The sequence below is a fragment of the Amphiura filiformis genome, chromosome 19 (assembly GCF_039555335.1).
Source record: "Amphiura filiformis chromosome 19, Afil_fr2py, whole genome shotgun sequence".
Taxonomy (NCBI): Eukaryota; Metazoa; Echinodermata; class Ophiuroidea; order Amphilepidida; family Amphiuridae; genus Amphiura; species Amphiura filiformis.
In genome coordinates this window covers 34,106,084-34,123,141 of record NC_092646.1, presented here as the reverse complement: position 1 = coordinate 34,123,141, position 17,058 = coordinate 34,106,084, and the positions used below count along the sequence as shown (strand labels likewise).

At 38.4% G+C, this 17,058-nt stretch overlaps 1 protein-coding gene across 1 annotated transcript; it reads right to left on the bottom strand.

Moving 5' to 3' along the window:
- Positions 1 to 6,967: 6,967 nt before the first annotated feature.
- On the bottom strand, positions 6,968 to 8,624 carry LOC140140522 (ileal sodium/bile acid cotransporter-like). Its single transcript, XM_072162281.1, has 2 exons — positions 7,397 to 8,624; positions 6,968 to 7,351 (listed from the first exon to the last, which is right to left on the bottom strand). The coding sequence occupies exons 1-2, from the start codon at positions 8,438 to 8,440 to the stop codon at positions 6,986 to 6,988; spliced, it is 1,410 nt and encodes a 469-aa protein (XP_072018382.1). The 5' UTR covers positions 8,441 to 8,624; the 3' UTR covers positions 6,968 to 6,985.
- Positions 8,625 to 17,058: the final 8,434 nt, after the last annotated feature.

Here is a 17,058-nt window from a genome sequence, read left to right as displayed (position 1 = left end):
TGGAAATACAAAAATCCTGTTAGGTCTCAGCGAATGTTAACACTTTTCTTTCATGACTTTCTTTGAAAGTGGATATTTTTTCAAATAAGTAACAAAAACTGGGTGTCTAAGTTAATTGGACAGACATAGGAGAATTTATGTATGGCGTGGAGTAGTCTCCTCCGCAGCCAGTTTGGTTACGCTCCCTCCACACAAACAGTCTGCCAATGGCCACTTATAACGCCGTTTCTGATTGGCTACACGTATATAGCCGTAGAGCTGTACATACGGGAACTTGATTGACCTCAGTCTAGCTGGCGAGATGGCGGGTCAAACTTGCTCATGAATAATAAAGTAGCCGTCTAGCCGATCGACCAATTGAAAGCTTTGTTTGACGTCAAGCTGGATGACGTCGGCAGAAAACCGTTAGCGAATCAAAAAGGACCAGTTCGTGACCATTGGCAGACTGTTTGTGTGGAGGGAGCGGAACCAAACTGTCTGCTGTGGAGACTAGGCGTGGAGTGGTGTGGTTATGAAGCATACAGTTTACAACTCAGTTGTTTAGGACCTAGTCAATACATAATTACAGCGAACACAGTAGTTTAGTTGTCATAAACCTCACAATGGAGAGGTCCCGCGTTCGATTCCCACGAGCTCTGCCTATTTTTTCAAGGCCGGGAAATAATTGCAATTTCTGAACTGCTAACTTATTTGGCGCGCAATCTGATCTAGTCCTTTTCTGATGGCTGTGTCTCTTCCAAGCAGTCTCCCTCTGGAATCCAAACCAGGTTTCCGCCCTCTATGCATCCCTTAATATGGACAAGGATTCATTAAAAAAATATAGTTGTTTTAAAACCTGAATTCTTCCGACATTGTCTTGTGTATGCGTTGCTGTTTTTATGGATGTGGATGTGACGCAAGGTGTGTGGGGTGTGTGTGGGGGGGGGGGGGCGGTTGTGTACTAGGCACAACTATTTCTGACCGACGAACCGACGTTGCGACTTAAACCTTCAGCCTTCAGCTTGGTTGTGATGCAAATGACCATGAGTACCGGAAACTTCCGATATTAATGACAATCGGCGAGGAATGTCCTTTATGATTCTGTCCCAGAAATTATTGCCCGGACACCTCCTCCACGGTTGAGGGATGGTTGCTCAGCCCTGTTCAGATCGCCTCTTTCACGCCTCGCTCAAACCAACGATGCTCACGATCTATAATTCAAAATGGTGTCCACTGGCTTTCAGATGTAAGAAAACAGCTGAGTCGTCCACTTCAGCTAGCTCTCCGATGTTGTAACATGCGATTGTGAAGAGCGTTTCTACAGTTATGTAAGAGTCTTCACAAGCTTGCTCTCCAGAACAACGGACCCGGTAGAACAACCGCTAATCATTCTCATCCTGGCCTTCTCTTGGACTGTTTGTCCTTGGGATGTACTAAGGACTGGACACTGGCTGATCGTGTTTGTAGACTTGAAATGGTGGTGATCTCGGGGTCGCGATAAAATCTTTTGAGTTTTTCAGATTCCCGTGGTACGTGATGGTAATGTTTTTTGTCCTCACTGTCCGGGCAAACCTTTGCCCGTGACGGCTTGGACAGAATCATAAAGAACGTTCCTCGCCGATTGTCATCAATACCGGAAGTTTTCGGTACTCAATGTTATTTGTATTACAAACCAATTGAAGATCGACTGAAGGTTTCAGTTGCAACGTCGATTCGTCTGTCAAAAATAGGTGTGTCTGGTTGATTTAAATTGAATCTTATTTTCAACATACCCAAATGAATGCGAGTCTACACAGTTTGTTTCGTTTGATTATCATTCTTGCAGTTTATTGTGATATACTATGCCAGAGCAATTATTTTAATAATTGCTCATTTAAAAATGACCGAGCTTAGTAATTGATTAGGAAAATATTTGTACACACATACACCCAATTCTATATATAATTTGAAAATATCAAATGTGACCATCCAGCACACAACTGAGCCCTGAAGTCGCCAATCATCATTTTTGAGATATTCAACCAAAATATTCTGCTTGAAATTAGCTTTAAAATGATATATCATGTCTATAGTACTTGACATTTAAGTAGTGAAAAATCAATAAAACAGTCAATAAATCCTTTGTTTCCTATTGTTTAATGTTAAGTTCAATGGAGCATATCTCAATAGTGGCACTGGCGACATCGGGGCTCAGTTGTGGAGGATGGTCACAAATACGTTTAAAATATTCTATTATTGATATGAAAAAAAATGACTTCGAGAGAAACAATTTGATATACATGCGCGTATTTGGGGGGGCTTTGGGGTGCCAGCCCCTGGGTAAAAGCAGGGGCGGCCAAAATAAAGGGGCGGCGGAAGAAGAAGGGGCGGCAAAAACAGGAGCGGCAAAAATGAAGGGGCGGCAAAAAGAATTAGTAAATAAAAAAGGGCGGAAAAATTTGATAAAGTATAAAAATTTTTTGAAAAAATGGTACTATAAATCAAAATGTGCTGCTTTTAGGGCGCTAGCGCCTGAACCCCCTTTTTTCAGGCATGTATACTCCACCCCAAAGTATAGCAAACTTAAACAAAGCCAATATCTAAATACACCAAGACACTAAATCTATTTCAAAATAAAGTAGTTGATAGATGCAGAATTTACTTTAATTGATACCTTATTCGATACGATGCGATTTATTCCACTTAGCTATACTCATTTGAATGAGAAATGGTCGAGTTTCAAAAGTGGCAAATTTAGATATTTTCTCCTCCGAATGAGGTATAAAAAAAACAAAATTCTTTGTCCATTGACTGCTTAGTTTTAGTGTCTTTAAGGTGGTACCACACCCCCTATAAATTTTGTGACAAATTTTACATTTTTCTCTGGTAACAAAACACTGGTAACAAAAGTTTTGTATATTATAGGGGCAAGGAATCCAATTACTTCACTGAAGTGCTTCATCATATATGTTAAGAAATGAGGTACATTCTAGCGGTACCTCTTTTCTTATCATAAATAACGCACCGCTTGTCTTGAATCACTGAAATTCCAGTGTAGTAACTGGATTTCTTGCCCCTATAATATACATAACCTTTGTTACCAGTACGGTGTACCATCTCCGCCAATTTCCCTTTTTTAATTCCCCCTTTTTTTTTAATTTCCCCTTTTTTTTATTTGATTCCCCGATTTTTTTTTTAATTCCTTATTTTTTTTAATTTCCCCATTTTTTTTAATTTCCCCATTTTTTTTAATTTCCCCTTTTTTAATTTCCCTTTTTTAATTTCCCTTTTTTTTAATTTCCCTATTTTTTAATTTCCCTTTTTTTATTTCCCTTTTTTTAAATTTCCCTTTTTTTAATTTCCCTTTTGTTTTAAGTGTTCGGCGCAGTATACATTTAAGCTGGTTGACTACGCCACTATTCCACGAAATTGTTTTTAAATGCAATCAATATGATATTTCCATGCAAACTTTTCATCGATTATAACTCCTAACAATTTGGTCTTAGTTTAATGTAGTTACTCTTTGTAATTTAACTTAATATAATATCTATATTTCTGTGAGAAGTGAATCATAAGAGTTTTCCATCGACGTCATTTTTGGAGAACCCATGATCATATAGGTAGTCTTAGTTATATAGCATTAACAGATAGTATATTTCACTTAAGCTAAATCAGTCGCTAGGTGTTATGGGAAGCTGTTAGGGGTAGTCACAGTCGTTGTACTGACGAACCCTGCGCCAATTGTAGGCTGCAAACGTGGTTCCGACATATTCTAATAACGGCGGAAAGCGCTTTGAGGCTGTTTACGGCATAAAGCGCTATATAAATATCTACATTTATTTTTTACTTCTGATATGGTTCCTTCTTACTCAACGATCATGACGATGTGTCACTTGAGTATATGATTGTCGTATCATTGGCAAATAGTGTGAAATTCAACAAACTCGACCATATAGTTATATCATTGGTATACATAAAGTAGAAGACCCAGTGTTGAGCCTTGTGGGACACCGCATATTATACTTGGAAGTTCAGATTTGCTGGAGTTACAATTTAAATACTGCTATCTACCCACAGTATCTATAGTACTTTCATTGAACGTGCTGATTCGCTTCTATATATACAGTAAGTCAAAGAATTAAGGTATAGTGAATCCAGCACCTTTTAGCGACAGAATAAGTTTATGGTACAAATGCGCGCGAAAAATGTTACCATTTTGAAGCTAAACTGTTAAAATATGGTGCAATTTGCACTTTGGGCGTAAAATGGCCATTGGGGGGAGGGGATGATTGCTTCTCGCGCATTTGGACCATAAACTTATTCTGTCATTCACCATACTTCAAGAATTATTTTTCGCAACCCCATACTCCCCACCCCATGTCAAAAAGAAATCTACGCCACTGATCGTCGTGTCTTTATTTCTTGAACGATTTCAACGAATCAGGTCTTAAATTCGAACTAAAAGATGCCGCTATTGGCTGCTAGTTCCAATTATGATTATCTGTCTTTGTTTAGGATATACATGGGTAAATATAACTTGTACCTTAATTATTTTGCTTACTTATAGTAGCAAACCATAACTCAATCATTCTATTATTTCCTTTCATGTATCATCATTATTTTTGGAAGTATGCCTGGCGACAACGCTCTAATCCGAAGGTTCAATACGGTCCGGAGGCTCCTTAGTCCGAAGGTTCGCTAGTCTGAACACGTAATTTACCATTCGCTAATCAGAATTCTGAAAAGGTTCGCTAGTCCGAACATCGTGTTCTCTAGTCAGAGGGTTCGCCAGTCCGAATAATAAATAAGGTTCTCTAGTCCGAATATAGAATAAAGCTTAAACCCTAACCCTAACCCTAACACTAACCCTTATTCTATATTCGGACTAGAGAACCTTTGGATTAGCAAACTCAATTTGGTTTTCGACCCTTCGGACTAGAGAACCTTCGGACTAGCGACCCTTCGGACTAGAGAGAAGTCATGGCATTCCTATCAGAAGCTATATACTAGAATGCAAAATATTATTCCTACCTTGTAATTTTCAGATGGTTATTCTATCTTTCATCAGTGAGATAGAGAGACTGTGATGTTGATTTGATCATCAGTTCGTGACCCTATTGACGTTATAATCACGGTCTCATATATTCGCAGTCCCCTTGAAGTTTGAACGTGACCCCGTCTTTGTTGAGAGATGGCCAGCTGGCTTTGCTTTGCACAGCTTCATTGACACCTTGTTCATTTCAGGAGTCGACGAGACTATGATCAGGTCTAAGGTCAAACCTGATGTTTGCAATGATAACCAACATCACAGTCTCAGTCTGACGAAAGATGGAGTAACCATTTGAAAACTCATTTTCTTGTGTTTGGATCAAAAGTTTTAACTTAAATCCTTGAAGATATTCATCAGGACTGTTCATAGTAGATTGTTATTTGCAAATTCATACAACTAGTCCAATAAAATTCCACTTACATGCAATAAACTATCAGTTTTCTTTTTCGATGCTATTGTTGCAATGACGATCTGTGTACAGCTGGTGTTTTCTGCTGCTTGGCAACAGAGTTGCCAGTTAATTTTCCATCGGAAATCAGATCGTCAAATACGTGACTTAAGTTGTAATGCCCCTCGTCTCTGTTCATGGTGTTGCCCTGTTTCCTGATGGTGATTGCCGGGGGGGCACTCCAACTTTGGAGGTGACGCGTATGTAGGGCTGTTAAGACCCCCTTTTCAGCATCGCTGTCACCCAAAGACCCCATATTTTTTTACGAACACATGCTCGCTCTGCGCTCTGTCACCCGAAGACCCCCTATTTTTCCATTTGGTCTGTCACCCAAAGACCCTTACAAGTTCAATTTGAACAGCAACTTTCATTTTTCTCTGATTTTGTTACTTATTTTGAAAAAATAAAGAAATTTGAAGCCATTTAGAACTAGAAATTCGTTTTTCGAGGTTTTTGTGGCGCTGTTTTGGTTCTCACCCAAAGATTCCATTTAAAAAAAGGTCATGTTCTCACCCAATGACCCCATATTTTTACATTTTGCTCTCACCGAATGCCAAAAATCATGCTCTCACCCAATGACCCCATATTTTTTACATGTTGCTCTCACCGAATGCCCCTTAGTGCGAAAGCGCCAGCCCTACACCTATATCCATTTCAAATTGAAGTGCCCCCCCCCCCCCCCGGGGGGATTGCCTCCTTGGTCCATCTCTTGTATCTGTTACTCTCTTTGTCTACGATCCTAGTCTCATCCCAGTCGATGACATGATTATTTTCTACCACATGATCTGTAATTTATGGACGACTGATTGGGAAGCCTTTCTGGTGGCTCTAGTTTTTATGTTATTACTGATTTTCTCTCCCTCCGTTTTGTGTTCATCCAATCGCATTCCGAACTTCTTACCCGTTTCCCCGATATGACAAATCACAGTTTTACATGGAATTGAATAGATGACGTCTGTAAACTGTCAAGTTATGCGGCCCCCGTTTGTTCTTGGGATGGACCAAGAGGTTGTGCAAAATACAATGCGGTTTCATGGCGGTGGCGATATTATAAGATTTAAACACCCTGGAGATACGCTCCTCCACGTAAGGGATGATAACCAACCCTTTTGACTTTGTAGCATCACTCTTCTGGGTCCTTTTTTTTCATACGCTTAGGCTTAGCCATCTGATTTTAACTTTCTCAACACTCCATGCTGGATAGCCACATTTATAGAGTGCATCTTTGATGTGTTTCTCCTCTTCTATTTGTCTTGCAATCATCATTAGGAAACAGTGCAACACCATGAACAGAGATGTGGGACAATACAACTTAAGTCACGTATTCAACGATCTGATTTCCGATGGAAAATATCAGCTGTACACATATCGTCATTGCAACAATAGCATAGAAAAAAAAACTGGTAGTTTTCGAAACGTCTGCATGTAAACATGGTAAATGGAATTTTATTGGACTAGTTGCATGAATTTGCAAATAACAGTTAAACTTAATCATTCAATTTACCAATACAGATGAACTTTCATCAACATTAAACCTTTGCGTTTGCTTCTTCAGCGGCAGCTTGTTCAGCCTTGCTGGGGCATGCTAAGTTGGACAACCCTGCGTCAGCTGGTGGTGCATCTCCATTGGCGTCATTTTGGGGCAATATTTCATCCGATTGACTATCGGGGTTCGCAAACGGTTTTCCTGGAAATCTCTTCATGAGTCTATAAATGCCAACAATAGCGCTTCCTTCTATCAGAGAAAATAGGTAATACAAAACCGGTCCTCTCGCGATTAGATCTGCTTCGGGTTGCGGATAAGACAGCTGAGACAAAGCTAACCCAACCAGAGCGTTTTGATAGCCAGTCTCAATTGCTACAGTTATGGCGGAAAGATTATCGAGGCATGCCATCTTCGCTCAAAGTACTCCAAAGGCCGAGCCGATGAGTGGAAGGACGATACTGGCAAGATATATTTCTGGTGGGGCCTGGAACGCGTAAATGAACACCGGAATGTTGAAACCCAGGCTGATTATAATCAGCAATACAGAAATGGGTCGAATAACGATCTTCAGGATCTTAGCGACTTTTGGTAGCTTGTAGTAACAGAAGATACCAATCAGGATCGGGATGACGAGCAATATCAGTGAAATGATCAGATTTGAGAACGGTGTTTTAAGACTCTCGTTTTCTGTCGTAAATTCTCGTCCATATAAAAAGATGTTCAAAGGCATGAGACCGAAAGCGATGAATGACGACACAGCGGTCATGGTAATGCTTAAGACTAGATCACATTCCATTAGAAGTGTTATAACATTGCTGACATATCCACCGGGGCAAGAGGCGATAACGATTAATCCAACTGCAGAAACATCATCAAGATTGGCGATTTTCGCTATAGCGTAGGCGACGAGCGGCATGACTATGAACTGGCAAACAGCACCAATGATGACGCCCCACGGCCGTCGAAGTCTTTTCCAAACCTCCCGCCAGTGCATCTTCACTCCCATTGATATGTACGCTACAAACAAAAACACTACTAGAGTGTACGTGAAAATTGAACTCAAAATGGATGGTTTCTGACGAACTTTGACTGTCAATGGACGTATGTCCTCGGGAAGTTTAACATTAGACGCGGTGTTAGTTACTTCAAAAGTCAATTTTCCAATGCCGATAAAAATACCTTGAAGAACAAACGATAAGCTGTGTTTCGCCATCAAATCTGGATCTTCAATTCCTACTGCTAATGGAGGCATGATCTGAAAAGTTGCATTTCCACCAACAACAAAGAAATCTGGATCCTGACTCTTTAATTCAATTTGTGTGTCTGACTCTACTCCAGTTAGAGTCATGTTGACTACCAAATACTTTCCAGCAGTGACAGTGACCCATTCAGATTCTTTGGAGTAACCGGGGGAATAACTTACTGTTAATGTTCCGCAAACCAAACTAAGATGGCCAGCCAGCAATACCAGACATGTCAATAGCTTAACATCAGCCATTGTCGAATGTTGTTTTGTATAGTCAGACTAGATGACTAGATTTGAGTCAGCTTTAACATATCAGCGGGAATATCAGCTAGGGTTTACGTGCGCTTCCTTCCGGGCGCTTCCTTTAGGTTACAACTTATTGTTCTTATATGAAGTAGCAGAAGTAGGTCGGAGAAAAATAGACTGACGCATATACTTCAGAAATAAAAACAAAAGTAACTAGATCTGGTTACAGATCTGGACCTAGCCGGGGCCGGAAATGCCAGTCTTAACTTAAAGTTTGACCTTTGACCGGCTATTACGGACATCTCACACCATTAATGGTGCTTCACTGTAGCATGTAGGGGCTTTATCCGTCTTCCATAGGCTGAGATACAGCTACTGTTCCGTAATTTTAAACATTCTTTTGCAAATTTGACGTTTTGACCTCCTTAATGACCTTTGACCCCAATATAAAAAAAACCTCATATACACCGCGAAAATGCATTGTTACAGTTTAAATTAAAAAAATCTGCTATGCTTAGTTATGGAGATAAAAATTCTTGAAGTTATTTAGCTTAAAACCGGAAATGACGTCTAAATGACCTTTGACAAAAAAAAATAAAAATATCGTGCATACATTGGGTAACACTAATGCATATATGAAGTTTATGTCACTCTGATCTGTTTACATTTTGAGATAAAATTTTTTTGAACATTTTTGATAATTTTGGTTTTTGACAGGAAGTAACCCCTTAATGACCTTTGACCCCAGAACTGTAGGCATCCTAAAGACCCTGGCTAGTAGCGATGCATGTGTGCTAATGGCGACTCTCTGCTATATAATTTGTAAAGACAGTGATTTTTTGAATATTTTTTACAAATTTTTCAGACTTTTACCGGAAATGACCCCTTAATGACCTTTGACCTCAATTTTTAAAATAAGTTTTAAGCACTGCCACATGTTGATTCATATGCATGAGTCACATGATCATTGCATGTAATTTGTGGAAAGAGAAGCATTTTTGTGAAATCAACATTTTTGACCATAAGGTCAAGGTCAAAGGTCACAGTCAGGTTAAAGTCAAATGTAAGGTTTGGCCTAGTCCAGTGGTCATTTGGCTCAAGTATGGTTGAAATCTGTCAAAGCATAAGAGAGCTAGGGCGAAACGTGGCAAGTCACGCAAAATGTCACGCTTTGTTGCCAGAAGAAGAAAGAAAGATCCGAGAAGCATCACAAGACCTAGCCAGCTGGTGTCCTGGCTAGGTAAAGAAGAACGTAAAAATAATGCACAGCGCCGATGGCGGCTGTGCAAAGAATGAAAGATAGAAAGAAAGAAAGCAAGAAAGAGAAAGGGTGAGAGAAACGAAAAGAAAGAATGGGAAAGACAAAAAAGACAGACAGAAAGAAAGAAAGAACTAGATCTGGTTACAGATCTGGACCTAGCCGGGGCCGGAAATGCCCGTCTTAACTTAAAGTTTGACCTTTGACCGGCTATTATGGACATCTCACACCATTAATGGTGCATCACTGTAGCATGTAGGGGCTTAATCCGTCTTCCATAGGCTGAGATACAGCTACTTTTCCGTAATTTTAAACATTTTTTTTTTTCAAATTTGACGTTTTGATCTCCTTAATGACCTTTGACCCCAATTTTAAAAAAACCTCATACATACCGAGAAAATGCATTGTTGAAGTTTAAATTTAAAAAATCTACTATGCTTATTTATGGAGATAAAAATTCTTGAAGTTATTTAGCTTAAAACCGGAAATGACGTCTAAATGACCTTTGACCAAAAAAATAAAAATACCGTGCATACATCGGGTAACACTTAATGCATGTATGAAGTTTATGTCACTCTGGTCTGGTTACGTTTTGAGATAAAAAAAAATGAACATATTTGATGATTTTTGGTTTTTGACCGAAGCGACCCTTAATGACCTTTGACCCCAAAACTGTAGACACCCCAAAGACCCTGGTTAGTAGCAATGCATGTGTGCTAATGACAATACTCTGCTATGTAATTTGTAAAAACAGTGATTTTTTTATTTTTTTTAGTTTTCAGACCGGAAATGACCCCCTTAATGACCTTTGACCCAAATTCTGTGAATAATTTATAGGCACTGGATATAGCCGATGCATTTGTGTAAGTTACATCATCGTACTATGTAATTTGTGGCAGAAGAAGCATTTTGAAGATATTTGGTTTTATACCGGAAATGACCCCTTAATGACCTTTGACCCCAAATTTGAGAATATCCTATAGACACTAGATATAGCCGATGCATATGTGCAAGTGACGTCATTGTAGAATGTAACATGTAGGAGAAGAAGCATTTTGAAATTTGTTGCCAGAAGAAAGAAGCAGAAAGAAAGATCCGATAGCATCACAAGACCTAGCCGGTGTCCCGGCTAGGTAATCAAGAAAAGATATACGCGGTATTTTACAGTTCACGTAGGCTGCTGGTGCATGGTGGTACACATCATGTCATGAAACTTAATGCCGGGACGTGCTCATCAGACGGAATCGGCATAGTACATTGGTTCACTGTCCTTCTTTGTATTTGTGATTTAAGCATGATTGTTTTGTTTTTGCTGAACCCTAAATTGGTATCAGCCTCTATTAGGCCTACTTAAGCTGAATTAATAGATTGTGGGTGTTGGGGAATATAAAAAGGTGAAAGCATTAGAGTTCGCTCCTGTCAGAATATGAAGAGAGTTTGTGAGCTCTCTATGTGTTGGTCGTCGTTGTGCTTCAAAAGGAGGTACATTTGAACCAGTTTGCCAAGCCAATAATGTGCTATATTAATACAGCAACGAAGGAGATTTTTAGTGTATGAAAGACTTGCTGGAGTCTGGTTTATAAAACAACACATCTGATCTGTCAATTAAGTGGAGTAGTGCTGAAAGAAGCATGTTTCAGGGAGAAATAGTATTTGGTGAAAGATGCACCATTTTTGGTGGTTGTCATCTGCGCAAGGAGTTAATTATTTGGAGAAAGCTGCATCATTTTTGTGCGAGGATTTTATACGCAAAGGACATATATAAATGCAAGTGTACAGTGGATTTCGCTGAACAGTGATTTTTGCAGAACAAGTGAACGAAGATATTGAGTATCAGCCGTCAGTGATAATTAAAGAGTGATTATTGTATGTGCATTGTATGTGCATATTGTTCATATACCAAGCATGTTTTACTTTACTTTAAAGCCATATTATAACATTTGCTGTTGAGGACGCCCTCACTGATTTTTTAAAATTCATTTTTTTACACAATTATATTGTACTTTATTAAACCAATATACCCTGCAAAAATCAAGACTCTAGGTGCTGTAGTTTTGTCAAAATCCGATATTTTGAATAAAGCGCCCGGAACGGCGTCTTATTATTACGATGGAATTATTAGTCGACGCATACCACGATGTTCATAACACACAGTGCAGGACGGTGATCTACACAACAAAGGGTCGTACCATAACATGACCGACGGAGGGGTACGTATTGGCGTCATACGCGCTGGTAGTAAATTCCAATTTTCTTTGCTTTGACGTAGTTGTTCGGCTCAAAAATAAAAGGGGATATATCTGACAGTAAAAACTAACATTTTATGTCAAAGAAATGCTAATCTATTTTGTATGATAATGTTATAATATTGCTTTAATTAAAGACCAGATATTGTAAAAATCAAACAGTGTATTATTGTTGTGCATTCGTGTGAATTTGGGCAAAAGGTGATTTTGGCCTTGAGTTATTAGTATACGGCTCGTAACACATATCTTCAGTAGATTCATAAAGTTTACTTCGAGGACTGTTTTGTCAAACATGTCAATTTTTAATAATTTGCCATAAAATTATTTGATATCAGAAGGATATTCCTCGTATTTAAAAAAGCAATTTGGTGTGTCTGATATGCTCCCAGGTCCCACTAAAAATACTGTGAAAAAATAGGTGACCGAGCCCTTAAACGGCCAAAATAGAAAGTTGGTTTTACGCCTTTGATGACAGGTCGTCATCTAGATTTCTATACTATACTATACTCCCGATTCCAGAAAAAACACAACAATTAATTTTTCAGGATTAACAAATAGCATCCTGTTCTGCCAAATACAATATAGTAATCCTTAGAACTAACTTGCCATAAAAGTCAAATCTGGTACACCATTCAGCTCCGCCCATCAACAACTTTACAGAATTGTACTGTGTGTTAACTGGCTGTTGAAGTTTAACACTACCATTATTATGTTCTAGCCCACCCATTGGGCGTAGTTTTTTAGTACGCCATCACATGTTGGAAAATGGTACAATGTGTCAGACTAGGATCAAGGTAACCGTTATAAATTGCAGATGGGGTTACACAATATGTTCGAGAATACAGCGCCTTTAATCTTTGGCAAATGCTTGGCATTTTTGGAAATAAGGGCCAAAAACATGTGGTTTTAGGGTTAGTTTTTTGTGTGTGTTTTGTTTTTGTTTGTATGCTGCGACAATCAAGTCTGAAGACTTATGCTAAAAAGTCTAATATCAGGATGTACTCTATTTAGTAACACATTCTCTTATATTTTTATAACCAACTAGTGCGCCTGTAGCTGTAATGGCCCTGTAGCTATTAGGGCACCAGGTGCATGATAGAGATACCGCTTGACCCCTGATGACCCTTTTTGACTTTATGACATGTTCCTGACATATCAATGATTCTTTTTACCATGTTTAAGCCCAATTGGGCATACTCTAACATTTGACCCCATACGACCTTTGACCTCGAGTGACCTCAGTTTCATTTTGTTTATGCGCCCGTGATATAAAGAATACTTTTAGCCAGATTGGGCGAAGTTTGAAGTTTTGAGCCCAGATGACCTTTGACCTCGGATGACCTTGATGTAATTTTTTTCATGCTCCCTCATAGGAAGAATTCCACCCACCAAGTTTAAGCCCAATAGGGCAAAGTTTAAATTTAGCCCCTAGATGACATTTGACCTTGGTTGACCTCAATTTTATTTCGCACATATATTCCCCTCATATCAAGGATTCCATCCACCAAGTTTGAGCCCGATAGGACAAAGTTTGAAATCCATGACCTTTGACCTCGGATGACCTCCATATAATGAGAGAAAATATACCATTTTAAAGCATCAAACCCTTAAAAAGTACTTTTTTGGCTATATAACTTGATCAATTTCAGCGATTTTAATGCAGTCTTTTCAGATGCCATGCAAACAAATAGTTACTTGACGTATTTCCATGTATCCTCCAGGCCTATTAAGGGTATGTAACCATAAGTCAGCTGTGACATTATCATGAACATTTTTCAAAAGTAGACTTGTAACGTGTTAACGTTCAGGGTGAGGCACTTGAAGTGAAATGCACTATATACATGGCATTTTACATGAAAAAAATATTTCCTTTGACCATGTCAACATTTTTGTTAAGCATTTCGAAAGGTGTAAAAGCAGTTTTTTTTGAGGAAAAGGGTAGTTTCTCTGATCAAATTATTTGGAGTAGTTTCTCAACATAAAAATGAGCTCAAAAAGGGTATACATTTTGATGGGGGGGGGGAACTTTAGTTTTAAAATGTTCTTGCGAAAAAATTTGTAACACATAATACATATGTATGCTATCATACTTCAGTGCACCCGGCCTCAAAATTCAAGGGCTGCTCATTGGGCTATTCCAGTTGAAATCCATACCACCGCTATGGAAGACATGACCTTAATCTCCCACACAGGGGGTGTAGATTTCAAATGGAATCACCCATTCCATAGATTATAACTGGAATAGCCCATTTTCAAGGCTAGTGAGCATGAAGGCCACCATGCAATGAAAATGCTTTGAAAATGTAAAATAAGATACATCTAAAAGGCAATGGTTTGTATAATTACAATACCTTTTATTCATACACCAGGCACAAAAAGAAACTCGTCAGTTATATTCATCCTTGCTGTTCAATAACTTGATAATTTTGGATTATTCTGAAATATACATTTGTTAATTTGACTTTTCTTTCTCATTTGACACCATGTTCGTGATCATTGAGCAAGAATTGATCAAGATATATGCACCTCCAAACTCTCAAACCCCAAAATGAAAAGTTGCAATTTTAACGATTCAATTGTGACTGTTACACTGTGTGCTTAATAGATTGGCCCATGGTTGAAAATGCGACTTTTGATTTTGGGGTTTTTGAGGCGCATATCTTGGTCAATTCTTGTTCGTATTCACGAACAGGGTGTCAAATGAGAAAGCAAAGTCCAATTAACAAAATGTATATTTCAGAATAATCCAGAATTATCAAGTTATTGAACAGCAAGGATGAATATAACTGACGAGTTTCTTTTTGTGCCTGGTGTATATATCATCAACAGGATCTATAATAAGTATATAAAAATATTATTGAACTCTATATAATTCTGCTTATATCGTATATACATACACTATTACATCATTATTGGAGTTTTAAAATAGGTTAAAAAATACTGACAATTGCTAAATCCACTATAATATATATTATAAAATATGTAAATTGTTGACAAGGGGCAGTCTTCAGCAAACGGCTCTTTTCAGAGTCATCAGTAGACAAGGGGCGGTCTACATGTCTCATTCTTAGGTACTTTGTCCTGAAGAAGTCAGAGCTACTCCTGACTAAAGCTTGACAGTTCTAAACTTGTCCGACGGCGAACCCGCTAAAACCTACTAATTGATACATGTATAAATTTAACACTATACATTCTAAATAAGACCTAGTAAAAATGACTAAATGTTGAGTAAAAATGGATCAGAGCAATAAAATGAGTCAAATAGAACTCAATGTTGATTAAATTTTTACTCAATATCGAGTTCAATTCACTCAGTTCCCTTCTGTTGCCTTTTCCAGTTGAGTATTAATTAATCGCAGTGTACAGAAAAGCACATGGGCTGATAATGTTTTAACAGACATTTTGGTATTTCTGAATTACAGCCATTTTAAGTTCTCATAACACTAGGATCCACAACATGCTCATCTATCAAGGCACAGTTCTTTAACCCCAATACATTGGCTGATAATGTTCACTGATATTTTGGTGTATCTGAATTATAGCCATTTTAAGTTCTCAAAATACAATCAAATACAAAAGAAATGTAAGCACAAGAGGTCTTGAAACAAATTTAGTACTTTATAGCCAAATTATGTATCATTTTAAGAGCTTGCAAAATGAGCATCTTGGGCTATACCATTTGAAATCCATCCACTCCCTATGGAAGATATATGACCTTAATCTTCCACACAGAGAGTGCAAATCTCAAATGGGGTTATCTGAATGGGATACTCCATTTGAAATCTGCACCCCCTGTGTGGGAGATTAAGGTCATGTCTTCCATCAGGCTTGTATGGAGTTCAACTGGAATACCGTAAAACCTCGTCTACAAGCATATTGTGCTTTTGATGAGGGATAAATTAATCCAGGCATCACCAATCAACAAAATGATAAACAAATAAATCACCGATACAAGCATAACACAAACAAGTACTATTGTAAGACCAATCTGTTGCATTGGCATATTTATGGCTGTTTTGTATTAATTTAGCTTTCATCAAAAACACTCTTTATGCTTGTAGACGGGGTTTTACAGTAGATTATATCTGATCTAGGGCAGGCTGGTTACCTAGTGGAGTTGGGATTAAAAGACTGGACAAAGCCTAAAAATAGGATGAAAATATTTTCATGGTTTTGCATAAATCTGGGGTTTAAACTTGATTGAGCCCCCAAAACTCCCCTGGGCATTCATTCCAATGGTGTCCATTCCTTTTGATACAGCAATTACATCTAATTCCTAACTGGCAATAAAACTCCAGTTTTAATACTTGGTCAATTGTTGGAAATAATTAAGGGTATAAACAAAGTGAGTTTTATATGCTGTTTGTACAAAGCCTAATGTCATACACTCTATTTAGCAAACACATTTTGTAATCTATAACAAATTATTAAAAATTAACATAAAATGATTAAAAGCAGCAATAACGTGATGCAACAATCCAATAGGGGTAAAAACATATAAAAACACAAAGTTAAAAATCCAACATTTTGAAAAGACAAATCTTTTCTTTTTCCAAAGGAGAGAGACCAGCTCTATATATTAGTTGTTGAGTCCAGCTCTTAACCCTAACCCTCCTGTATACTACAAAATACTACTTGATATATGCGCTGTTCGTGCATGCATCCCACGTGGTGTGATGACGCAATCGCCCTAAGTGATATATAGGCATGGTTTTAAGCTGGCCAGCGAAGCCCAAGACCTGTGGCAAAGTGTCGCCGACCGAGTGCTTGGCATGCGAGGGGTCTCGGGTTCGAATCCCACCCAGAGCAAACAACTTCTTTCCTTCTTTTCTCTCTTTATTCTTTCCTTCTTTCCCTTCCGTCACGCTAAAAAAGCCCCTAGGCGGTTAGGGTTAGGTTATAAATGAACAGTTGGGTTTTAAACTTTGTGTATTGCTTTTACCCACATTGGATGTTATGTCACATTTTTGCTGTTCTTAATTTCACCCAGTGGTGTAGATTTCTTGTTGACATTGGGGGGATGGGGGTTGGAAAATTTTTCTTGGAAGTAATGCGAATCCAGCACCTTTTGGCAACAAAATAAGTGTATGGTACAAATGTAAAAGTTTGCCACATTGAAG